This window comes from Schistocerca nitens, chromosome 2 (genome assembly GCF_023898315.1).
Source record: "Schistocerca nitens isolate TAMUIC-IGC-003100 chromosome 2, iqSchNite1.1, whole genome shotgun sequence".
Lineage (NCBI taxonomy): Eukaryota > Metazoa > Arthropoda > Insecta > Orthoptera > Acrididae > Schistocerca > Schistocerca nitens.
Window position 1 is genome coordinate 73,334,861 of NC_064615.1, and position 12,811 is coordinate 73,347,671.

The following is a 12,811-nucleotide window of genomic DNA, read 5'->3' on the forward strand; positions in this document are numbered from 1 at the left end:
GGACATGCTACATAGGAAAGTACAACTACTCGATAACTTGATTCAGTCGAGTCGACTGATGAAAGAAACGAACAAATAGCGTGCGGGCTGACTGGTGGGGGCTGTGCGGGTGGCAATGCAGGCAGCGCCAGAAGCGGTCGGGGCACGCATTCTGCACGCACCCCATATGTATCCGCCACTCGACCTGTGCAACTTTCTAGTCTTTGGGTATGCATCTTTTGTCAAGCGAGCAGTTGATTTTAGATGATCTTTCGCTCATTCATTCATCATAACGGAGGCATAAGTGATTCTGGGGGTAAGCAATAGCAGTTTGAAGTTACATGACATTTGAAAGAAAGTTCTTTTCTGAATTCATCATCTTGTCGTAACCAGAGATTAAGCACTAGTCATTATTTTCCACGACATAGGAAATGGCTGGACAGCAGTTAGCCATCTGGAATATCAGCATCTTGACATTGCTAAAAAATTTGTGGATGTTGTTTAAGGTGATCCACTTCTTGACACAAAAGCAAGAGGAGGGGGTAAGGGAGTGGGTTTTCCTTGCTGTAAGAGGCCCTTCTTTAATGAAGAATACATGTGCTTGTTATACTATTTAAAACATTTCCATTCATCCCGTAATTTTGGTACCATAAACTCCATTCCATAAATGATATGTACTGATTGCAAATCTCATCTTTCGGTACTATTTCCAAATATATCTATCAAATGTAATTCAGTTCCCAGTTTGCTTTACAGTGTCATTAATCCACTGTCATTGCCTTATGCCAAATATGAAATTCATTTGCTGCAACTGTGATGTGACACTGTTACGGTTCATCTCAGTGAAAAGTATTGTGTTTCTCTGTATTTTTGTTTGTAATTACTTACCTTAAAATTTGTTCTGGGTGTTAATGATTCAAATGACATGTTTCTATTTAAAAAAAAGATGTGATTTCTGCCCTCCTGTTGCCCTGAAAATGCTTGTTACTGTCAGACATTGTTTATTTATGCACACACAGACTTTAAGTACTGTTAATAATTTTGTTTTTAATTTATTTGTTTAGTTAAGTGATTTATCCCTATAAACATAAAGACTTCTAGTTGTAATAATAAAATACAAAATTTTTCACAGCAGAGACCAATCTCTCATTCTCCTTTGTTGGATTTAACAAATTTTTTCCTTTTTATAGATGTGTAGCTTGACAGTTATTGTGTTATATTAAATGACTGTTTTACAGTTCTGTGTTATTAATGTTACAGTAATGTTTCTATACCTGTTGTATTTATCTATATAAGTTGGCTGTGTTGTTATTGTTCACAAGGCATCATGTTTAATTTAAAGATACCCAAGTTCTGTGTTGCTGCTGCTGTTTTTTAGTGACACTCGCTCTCTTTCAAATTACAGAGGTACAAGGATGATCCAACATTTGATTCAAAATGCAAATCTATTGTAGTTCGCAGAATGATTGAACAGAGTTCCGACTATCGCTTTAATCCACTGCTGCAGAAGAGTTGTCGAATGGATATATCTAAATTTTGTGCAGATATTGTTGCCTCTGAAAAGGAAGAAAAGGAACTAAATGGGAAAGTTGTAAAATGTCTAAAAGTAAGTGACCATATGAATCCAATGTTTTTCTATATATAAATAAATATTCCTCATTATTAATTATTGCCTTATCTAAGGAGATGTTGCCATTTGGTGTATTAATTTCTTATTTTGGAGGTCATGGCACTATTTAGGGTAATGATGTGGTCTCTCCCTCTCCCTCCCTCCCTGGCAGGAATGGGAAGTAAGTCAGTTTTATTTTTTATTATCATTTATGACAAATTTTGCCAATAGATTGCACTTACTTTTAGGAACTGTTATGCCTGTGATTTGGATCACATAACAGATTACATATTTCATTTAAATAGGCTGTGCTGAACATGTGACATTCACCTGCTTTATGTCTTTGTTTGTTGTCCTCAGCATTGACGTACTGTGTTGCTATACTGGCTGAAAAATAGGGGGGGGGGGAGGGGGGGGGTGTTTGAAAGTCAAACACAGACTACTTTAAATGATGTAGCCGACAGGTGCACATTTGCGTTTCACAGTTGTTTACTTTTACTTTTCACGTCCCCCCCCCCCCCCCCCCTCCCCGCAATATACGCATTTAATACGGCCAGTGCACTACTGTTTACTTTCGATAAGCCTCATTAATAGTTTGCAGATGAACATCCACATAATCCACATACTGCTACAATAGTTTACCAATGAACATCTGCAAGCAGTAAAAACCTAACCACACATTTCTTGAGGAATAATAAGCTACGTATGGAACAGACACAGTCCTTGTTTTAACACACGGCTTAAGTGTGTTACACTTCTTTCACGGATGCATTGTCGTTGATCTAACCAGTACAGGTTTCTCGTCTGAAACTTGGCCATGGACAGAAATCGGGCCCATGTATATCCTCACAATAATAGGTGCTGGAACTACACATTGTTTCAAGTTTAATTTACATAAATTACAGTTAAAACTTAACTCATTAAATTAACTGAATACATCAAAAAATTAGTTCCTTTTGACAGTTTCTTTTACTTCAAGGGTTAGGCCAAATTATTTGTTTAAATGATGAAATTAACAAATATCATTACACAAACAATACTTTTGACAAAATTGTTAAAGTGCGCGTCATTTATGTTGGCGGCCGAGTTTAGGTTCGTTCTGCGCATCTGACGTCAAAAAATACAGTCCGCCAATGAATAGAGAACGACGTTGCCAGATCTCCACTGCAGAGCAGAGCAGGGACCAGTGTCTTCAGTTTTAGAAACGTTCAGTCATAAATAAAGTAATAGAACAAAAGCAATGTCTTGATAGCAGACTTTGTTTTATAGAAAGTTTGGAAAAACCATTCTTTATACCAATTGCTTCATTTTCTATTAATTAATTAAACCAAACAAGCAATAAGACTCCTAATTCAGGCGATAGCAAGGAAAGGTGTTTGTATCAATTTCACGAACCGCTTTTTCGCAATAAAGAACAGCGGTAATTGTTTTATTTCCTATTGTACTTCGACGAAGTGCGAGTAATTCATAGGCATACCAACAGTGTTTGTCAGAATTTTGCGTGACCTGTTAGAGTCCTTATGGAGCGACATAGCAGGACGAGCTGCGCTAGCGTAACGGTTAAGGCATTGGGTTAGTAAGCGAAAGGTAACGAGTTCAAACCTTGTGCGATGCTAAATACTTTCTTTATTTAAAAACAATATCAAAGTGTCTTACTTCACGAATTTTATTCGTTTGAATGCAATTTTTTGAAAATTCTAGTGCTTTGTCTCTTCATTAACCCTTTCGCTGCTGCAGTCACGTGCTCCCCGCATTCCGCGCTGTGCGCGATTTTGTTATCACTGCACTGCTTGCCTGTGCAGACACATGGTGTTCCCACTGCTTTGACACACTTATCATTCGATTTCACAAAAACTATTTGGCCCAAAAATTTGATTTTTACACATCTTCTTGACTGATACCTTCCCCCCATAAATGACTTAATTTTGTTTCGATGTTCAACCCAGTTATTGTGCAGCATTAAATGTAGAAAACCATTGCACGAAATTTTGAAGAGTTTGCAGAGGTAAAAGTCCATAGCGTATACTTTCCGTATGGTCGATTTTAGTTGCCACAATGTTGAGAATGAAATGTGGACAAGGTACCTAAATTTCATATAAAATTTACTGTATAACAATATCTCATTTAATGTAAGTACCACATAGGTGTCGTATGTAATATTGAGAAATATTCCGTCTTTCGCGACTGTAATAAAAGTTTTATTTACACCGGGCGCGTTTGGCTTTATTTTAAAGCACTTTAATCAGTCAAAGGAAGTGGGGGGAAGGTATCAGTCAAGAAGATGTGTAAAAATCTAATTTTTGGGCCAAATAGTTTTTGTGGAATCGAATGATAAGTATGTCAAAGCAGTCGGAAACACCATGTGTCAGCACAGGCGAGCAGTGCAGTGACAAAATTGCGCACAGCGCGGAATGCGGGGAGCACGTCTCTGTAGCAGCGAAAGGGTTAATGCGGCCGTGGTGGCTTTACTTCATACACTGCGCGCTCCCCCCTTAAACGTAAGCTTGCGAACTATACTATACTATGGCGCTGCTTCTCTTGGCGCGTGCGTCGTGTGCAACTGGCAACGCAGCAGTCTCCCGAGTCTGGGCGGGCATGCGCGAGCCGCCAAGATAAAAGAATTCAACTATAGTTACTTTGGAATCAATTAAAGGGCTGGCTTTGCTAACATGTTTTTGAATAGAGCCAAATAGTTCCTTTAAAATTATTATTTGTTCCCAAATGTTTATAATTAGTGCAGAATTTATATTTGTTTATAAGTCAACAATAGAATTGAAGTTATGAAACAATTACTGATTTCACCCTATAACAAAAGATATTAACTAGGAATAGTCAAAATAAATGAGAATACCAATTACATACATAAAACTTAGTACAAAATGAGATCTTGTGTTATATTCTTTAAAACTGAGGGCCAATCTTTCTCTTTTATGAAAATGCAGATTATACTCACATGTTAATGGTGATTAATTAAAAAAAATGAATTTAAGGAGGCAGGTGGCAAAACAAGAGGGAAAGTAAAAATATCCCAGCTTGCTTTGTCCTAAACACAAATCTATAACAGGTACTAGTCACCTACTCACACTTTGCACGGGTAGCATTAAGCATCTACAACCAGACAACTTGTCTGGTGAAGCAGTAATAGATAGTGTACACAAACGTTCCCTGTGAATTGTTCTAACTATAAGTGGAAATTATTTCAAAATCCCCACAGAATTTCCTCAAATTAGCATTCACTTACAGGCAGAAAAACACGACTTGGGACTTCAAATTAGTAATGTGTATAGATTATTGTAATATTGACAAATGTGCTCATGGAACTTTATTTTCTGTCAAGTAGGGACACACAGAATATTCATTGTAATAAAATTATCTCTGGTTGATAAATTACTATATTAAGCTATGTCATTGTTTAGGGAATCCAATAATGGAAAATCCAGGATGGAATATAACAATATTATGAAAAGGATAGTTGCTACTCATCATATAGTGGAGATGCTGAGTCACAATAGGCACCACAAAAAGACTGTCACAAAATCTATGAAAAGGATAGTTGCTGTACACCATGTAGGGGAGATGTTGAATTGCGATAGGCACCAAAAAAGACTGTCACAGAATGAGCTTTTGGCCATCAAGGCCTTTGTCGAAAACACACACACACACACACACACACACACACACACACACACACGACCACAGTCTCTGGCAGCTGAAGCCAGACTCAGCACCTCCGCCTATGGTGAGTAGCAATTTCATAATATTATTTATGGCATCCATTTGAATCAAACAGTGGATATTTTAGGTCTCCAAAAAGATTGTAGTAGGTGAGCATAAAACTTGGTACGTTATTCCGTGATTCATCACTCCACACAATGTTTTTCCACTGTTCAATTGTCCAATGTTTACGCTCCTTACACCAAGCGAAACATTGTTTGGCATTTACCAGCATAATGTGTGGCTTATGAGCAGCCGCTCAACCATGAAATCCAAGTTTTCTCACCTCCTGTCTAAGTGTCATAGTACTTGCAGTGGATCCTGACGCACTTTGGAATTCCTATGTGATGGTCTGGATAGACATCTGCCTATTACACATTATGACCGTCTTCAGCTGTCGGCAGTCTCTGTTAGTCAACAAATGAGGTTGGCCTGTATGCTTTTGTGCTGTACATGTCCATTCACGTTTCCACTTCACTATCACATTGGAAACAGTGGACCAAGGGATGTTTAGGAGTGTGGAAATCTCGCGTACAGACATATGACACAATTGACACCCATCAATCACCTGACCATGTTCGAACTCCATGTGCTCCACAGAGCACCCCAATCTGCTCTCTCGTGATGTGTAATGACTACTGAGGTTGCTGATATGGAGCATCTGGCAGTAGGTGGCAGCACAATGCACCTAATATGAAAAACTTATGTTTTGGCAGGGGGGGGGGGGAGGGGGGACATCCGGATACTTTTGATCACATAGTGTACGTTACAGGGTTGAGCAAGATAAATTTTAATTGAATGATATCCTCAGTAAAGTCATGTCAAGCTCCTCACTGATGAATATCTCATCATACAATGTCAGGTCTGCTCGGTCACCCCACAAATCCACCACCACAAGGAATTTGTCGTACGCAGTGTCTGGTTTTAATGTTGTTTCCAAGAATTTTGTGTAAAGCTCCTTTGGTAGTTTTCCTGACTTTGAGCCAGTAATGATTACGTTGTTATATTCTTCTTCTAACTTCTTGATGATATCAGCAACTTTAGGGCCAAATTTATTGGCAAGCTCTTACATACACAAAAATACAACGGGTAACAGTTTCCCTGAAGCGGTTGAACTTTGTTGCACTCTATAAGAGTGGAAGGTTTTGGAGAGATTGTGTCTTTTCACTAAAGCATTAGCTGTACCCTTGTAATCCAGGGTCGTGTTATACGTTGATTCATACAGGCATCCAGTCTGGTTGGTGTTAATTACATAATCAAGATTTAAGTTTGGCATTATACATCTCGTCTGTATACAAAACTTCTCTGCTGTTTCCACCGTTTCTTTTGAAGATGCAACATGATTTTTGCTGATGAATTTTGTGATTTTTTGCTGTCTTATTGAATTTTTATGTTTGAAGGATGCCATCCATGTGTCACTAGCAATAAACCAAAATTTTTCTGACAAATAAGGGATGCGACTGCCATTGTCCATTATTGTAATGTTCTACTTGTCACTTTTTCGCGACGGCTTCATGCATCCTGAGATCTTTCCCATGCTTGAGTTAATGAATGCATTTTTGTCTTTTCTAGTGCCACCTTGTTCTATTTCTTTCCTCCAAATTTGAAGATAATTCATTTGGGTGAGCATTAGCAAAGTCAATCACTTTCTTCCTGTAGTCAAGGAGTCCAAAGTATGAGAAGTATCGTAATCATCATTGTTCACATTTGTACCTGAAGATGGAACCTGTTAGAAATAAAATAGAACTGCATACAATAAAAGCATGTGTGTGTGTGTGTGTGTGTGTGTGTGTGTGTGTGTGTGTGTGTGTGTGTGTGTGTGTGTGTGTGTGTGCGCGCGCGCGTGTGCGTGCGTGCGTGCGCGGGGGAGTGCGCATCAAATTGCTGAATTTCCAGAGTGTAGACTTAGCTGAAACATCCCTCTCTGTCTACACAAAACTCTTGAAAGGGCATTTTCTCTTTTCCTATGGCTCACTCAGGTGAGATATCCAAGGACATTGAAAGGATCATCTAGCTGCTTCTACTCTCACAGTTTGAGCCGTATCGGTCAGACCCATCCTGTGCCCTTTACATGTCAGTCACCTGCAACGAGATGCTATCAGGTGACTGAGTATGCACAAGTACTGTGTTGACTACCAAGTGAATTACAGCATATGGCCTCTGTGACACAGACCAAGTAGACATATCTAAATATGATAATAGGCAGCTAAATAACTGATTATCATCGAAGTAGAGAGGATATAAAATGTAAACTGGCAATGGCAAGAAAAACAAAGAAAGGGAATTTGTTAATATCAAATACAAATTCAAATGTTAGGAAGTCTTTTTTGAAAGTATTTGTGTAGAGTGAAGCAATGTGTAGAACTGAAACATGGATGATAAACAGTTTGGACAAGAAGAGAATAGAGACTTGTGCTACAGAAGAATGCTGAAGATTAGATGGATAGATCATATAACTAATGAGGAGATACTGAATATAAATGGGGAGAGAAGAAATTTGTGGCACAACCTGAGTAAAAGAAGGGACTGGTTGATAGGCTACATTTTGAGACTTCAAGGGATCATCAATTTGGTATTGGAGAGTGGTGCAGGGGATGAAAATCGTGACGGATACGAACAGATGACTACAGTAAACAGATTCAGAAGGATATAGGTTGGAGTAGTTAATACAGAGATGAAGGGACTTGTGCAGGATAGAGTAGCATGGAGAGCTGTATCAAACTAGTCTTCAGACTGAAGACCACAACAGCAACATGATAATGGAAAGTCGTGGTTGAGTAATAATGATTTAGGAGTGAAAAAGACCGCTCACCAATAGTAGAAGTGCTGAGTGATTGACAGGTGCACAAAACAGAATGAAAGCTAGCAAAGTTTTCATTCCTTCCCCTCCCCCCTCCCCCCTCGTTACAGCAAGAACAAACATGATTTATGGAACATAATACTTCATAGATCCAACATAAGATACCACGATGTACAGGTTGCGTGTAGCACTGAACACATTGAATGGACAACATTAATACAGGTTACAGAATAGACTGGGTGCTCATTTGCGATCGCTTAAATAATACTGTTTCCTCGGAGAATCACCAGCGCGCGCCAGGTGGCCTCTATTTTAGAAGTGGCTGGTTATGTTATTAACCAATACCCTTTTTATTTTTACATATTTTGCACATTTTGTTTTATTCCAAAAATTTTCTTGGTTAAGTATCATTTTGTGGATGTTAATGTATTGTTTTCCTTTGAATTATTTGTAATCAGACTTGTCTTAACAGGTGAAATTTCGGGAACAGAAGCTGAGTCAAGATTGTGAGTCTGAAATGACTAACATACTTCGTGAAGCTGCTTTGAACTACAGACTGAATCCTCTTCTTGCAACCATGTGCAGAAAGGAGGTAAGATCATCACAGACAATGAGCTTTTCTTTTTGAATGGTGCGCCTAATAATGCAGAATGTACAATTAACATTTTTATAGCGATCAGCATTTGTTACTTGTCAGACAGAGGCTCCTCAAATAAAAAATTAAAATATATCCATTTGAGATGCAGAAAAAAGTAGAATACCTTCCTTTTGGTAACACAGATGTCAACAAATAGAAAATTATGATATAAACTCTCTTCAGTGACCTTGAGTTAGTGAATAGAAATTAGAGGAAGTGTATGCTGTAAATAATACAACAAATTTTGGATAACCATTTAGAGTATTCAAAGACAAAAGTGCCTACAACTTGTGGAAATTGTACACCAAATCTTTGAGCAGAAAGGTATATGCTAATCCACTTTTATTATGAAAAATATTTTCAGTTGAAATTAACTCCGATGACAATGATGTTGAATCGCATATTAACATTATTATTGATTTATTAGATGAGCTGAAATTTTGAAGTTAGTTAATTAAATTAACTGTCATCAATGACAGAATTTGTCTGGCATGTGGCTAAGTGGAAGCATCAAAGTAACAACCATGTCTGAGTGTGTTTGGGCCAAAGAACAAATCTTGCCTCAGATACACTTGGTACTGATGTAGAAAACAGTTTATATTTGAGCACAATGCCAAGAAAAATTACCATGAAATCTTAAATGTAACAGTTCCAAAAATTTGTAGAAATAAATGTAAGTTATACACACACACACACACACACACACACACACACACACACACACACACAAACACACACTCCTCAGAAACAGTGCATGCTATGCTAAGTCCACATACTAATCTAAGTTCAGTCCATGCTGTGTAGTTTCACGTAGAGTTGTCATCCCCCCAAACAGCATCCATTGATAAAGAACCAGCAGGTGGTGCTTGGTGGTCTGCAGAAGCCACCACCGGGAGAAGTGGCAGGTCTGTGTCCATGGGTGTCACTGCAGAAGGACGAAGCAGGATGACGGCCAGTGGAAGATGCAGGAGTCACCACAGTACCGGAGAGTCCGCAGGTGGCTGCTGACGAGGATGGAGGAGGCAAAATTGATTTCGATGAAACTGCAGAAGTCCGTGGGCAGAGGCCATAGTATACGTAATTTATCTGTGGCAGGTGAGCAGGCCGCGATCATCTTGCGGGTCAAGGTTCGGTAGCACCCAAACTGATGTTCCTGCAACAAGCTGCCCACTAGGAAGGGAGAGGCCTCAGGGATGACATGTACTGGGGGTGGGCACATTATATCTAAGAGGGTGTGTGAGGGTCGCCATGCAGCCAGTCTGCTGGCATGACCCTGCAAAGTATGACCGGATATTCTCACATGGCTCCATAGTGTCTGGGAAGGTAGAAAACTGCTGGGGAGGTGACAGGCTGTACACTGACAGACCATTTCCACAATGTTTGAGTCAGTGTTTGGGTAGAACACATGTTGTCACATCAGACTTTTCATTTGGGACATGCCCCAATGGGCAATGTGGAGGAGGCACAGAACTCACAGCTGAAAGAGGAAGGAACAGGGTGTCACAGTGGCCTTGTCAGAGGCCTAAGATAGAACCCCTTGGTTTAGGAGTAGTTGATGTCATCATGACCAGTAGGTGGGAAGCTTGGGCCTGGGAGGAGTGTCTGGCCTTCCATGTTGTACAATGTGAACGAGACAGTGTAACATCAGATTCTTGCAGATGCTGGGTAGACATTATGTTGAATTCAGATCTAATGAAGCTGGAGACCATAATTCATGTCGATTGAAGGCTGTGCTGGGTCCCATCGGGAATCGGGGCAGTGTGAATGGATTTGCAGGTAATGTTGCTGCTAGATAGTGGATAGAATAATGAAAGCTAGACAAGTATAGTGCCCAGCACTGCAGGCAATGGATGGTCCAGTCTGGTAAACAATGGTTGGGGCCAAAGGCGGTGAGCAATGGGCAATGATCTGTGAAAAGATGAAATTTATGTCCATAAAGGAATAATTTAAATTTCTGAACTGCATAAATCATAGTGAAGGCCTCGCACTTACTGGAAAATAGCATTGCTGAGAAGCAGACAAACTCTTAGAAGCATATGCCATAGGGCACTCAGTGCTGTCGGGCTACTCGTATGACATGATTGCGCTGGTACTGTGGAGAAAGACGTCAGTTGCTACTGCTATAGGCAGAACAGCGGTGTATGTTGTCAAACACAGTGCCTCCTTAAGGCAAGCTATTAAAGCCTGAAAAACTAGTTGGGCATTCCATGCCAAGTAGTCTTAACTTCAGAGAATGTGCCTGCTTGACTGACCAATTTTCTTTAAATTTTTTGTGAATGTTCGGACTTGTTCTCAGTAAACATTGGTAAAGTTTTACTTTTGCCAATTCAATACTTGTAAAGGGATAGTCATTTGTTTTACCCCAAATCACGGCAGGGTTTCAATAGGCATTCACCTGCAGCAGGCTCTGTCGGAAGTTCACAGTGTTGCTCTTTCATGGCGCACTCACACAGATGACAACACACTGCTAATGCATGCAGCTTTCAAATGTGCGCACATTACTTCATTCCTCTTCCCTTGGAGAACAGCTTGGATTCTAGAGATGTCCACAGTGTCTTCCTCTGCGAGACTCTGACTGAGATGATGTGCTGATACTCGGGCTTATGATTGGAAGTAATTGGGGCATGGGCAGTGTCGCAGTCTGCCTTCTTGTTTCAACACATACAGTAGGATGGGTGACCTTGGCGTGAGCTCCATGTCCACATCAGGCCCAGGGCCTGGTGGTGGTGGTGGTGCCCACACAGTTGGTGGCTGAGGCGGAAGAGATAGCTACAGGTCACACAGTCTGTCGTGGCGACATCGGTGTTGCAGCAGGAGTTGCCCAGTTGTTCACGTGCAGGCACAACTGGTCGTAATCATGTGCGCAGAGGCCCTCCTCCATACAGACATCACAGAGATGCAGCCACAGCATTGGGAGATATGACGGCAGGAATCCATTTTGGGTGATGAACAAACCTGCATGCCCAGGCTGGAAATGGGACGATGGCTGCACGGGTTGGTCTCCCTGGCTGGGCCACAGGAGAGAGCAGAAGCATCCAGGGTTGACACCCGTGGAGCAGTTTGTTGGGGCTGTTGTCACCGCACAGCGTGAACAGATAGGAAGAGCCAAGGCAACGTCGGATGGGGACCAAGTCACATACTTTTTCATTTGCGTTTTGAATGTCCTAACTAGCCTTTTTGCCTCACTGTTGGACTGCAGATGGAAGGGTGGGATGCAAATGTGGCAAATCCCGTGGGCATTGCAGGAGGTGGTAAACTCCGCTGACACAAACTGAGGGCCGTTTTTAGAGACCAACATTGCTGGAAGTCCTTCGATGTAAAACATTTTTAAAGGGCTACAAAGGTTGCAGGGACCAATGTTGACAGGCAGTGAACAACATATTGAAACTGAAAGAATGCATCAGTTACTATTAGCTAGTATGCATTAAGGAAAGGGCTGGCAAAATTTATGTGGAGACAGTCCCAGGCCTGCAGAGATTGTGGCCACGGAGACAACGCTGCCCACGGGGCAGCTTGCTGCAATGTGCATTGAGAGCATGCTGTAACCAAACGAGTAATGTTTCCGTCAAAACCAGGTCGAAAAATATGATGGTGGGCTAACACCTTAGTGCGTGACACCCCACCAGTGATCAGCGTACAGCAATTGCTGGATCTCCGAATCGAGAGCCAAGAGAACCACCATGTGACGAGCTGAATAGTCCATATCGAGGAATAGAACACCATCGGTGACAGAGTAACGATGCCGAAACACTCAGTAGTTACAGAGGGAGTCAGAAGTCTGCAATGGAGGTGCCTCAGGTCAGCCATGTTGTACACTGTATATCACTTTCCGTAAAATCGGATTGGTAGCACTACTCTGCGCAACCGGAGGGCTAGTTATTAGAAAACCACCGACAATTAGGTGAGTGCATTCATCAATGTGGAAACAGACTAACTCCTCCTGATCAAAAACTCAGTCTGGACTGACCGGAAGATGGGAGAGTGCATCAGCATTCATATGTCGAAGCCTGGGGCAGAAGTGAATCTCATAGTTGTACCAAGAGAGGAAATGCGCCCAGTGTTGAAGGTGATG

General features: G+C 40.9%; 1 protein-coding gene across 1 annotated transcript in view; it reads left to right on the plus strand.

Annotated features, from left to right (window-relative positions):
- The window catches only part of LOC126235733 (Golgi apparatus protein 1), a 160,259-nt gene that overhangs the window by 108,205 nt on the left and 39,243 nt on the right, over nucleotides 1-12,811 (plus strand). The window contains exons 12-13 of the mRNA XM_049944511.1: nucleotides 1,385-1,585; nucleotides 8,575-8,694. Of these exons, the coding sequence (XP_049800468.1) occupies nucleotides 1,385-1,585; nucleotides 8,575-8,694 (321 nt within the window). The remainder of the gene's footprint in view (nucleotides 1-1,384; nucleotides 1,586-8,574; nucleotides 8,695-12,811) is intronic.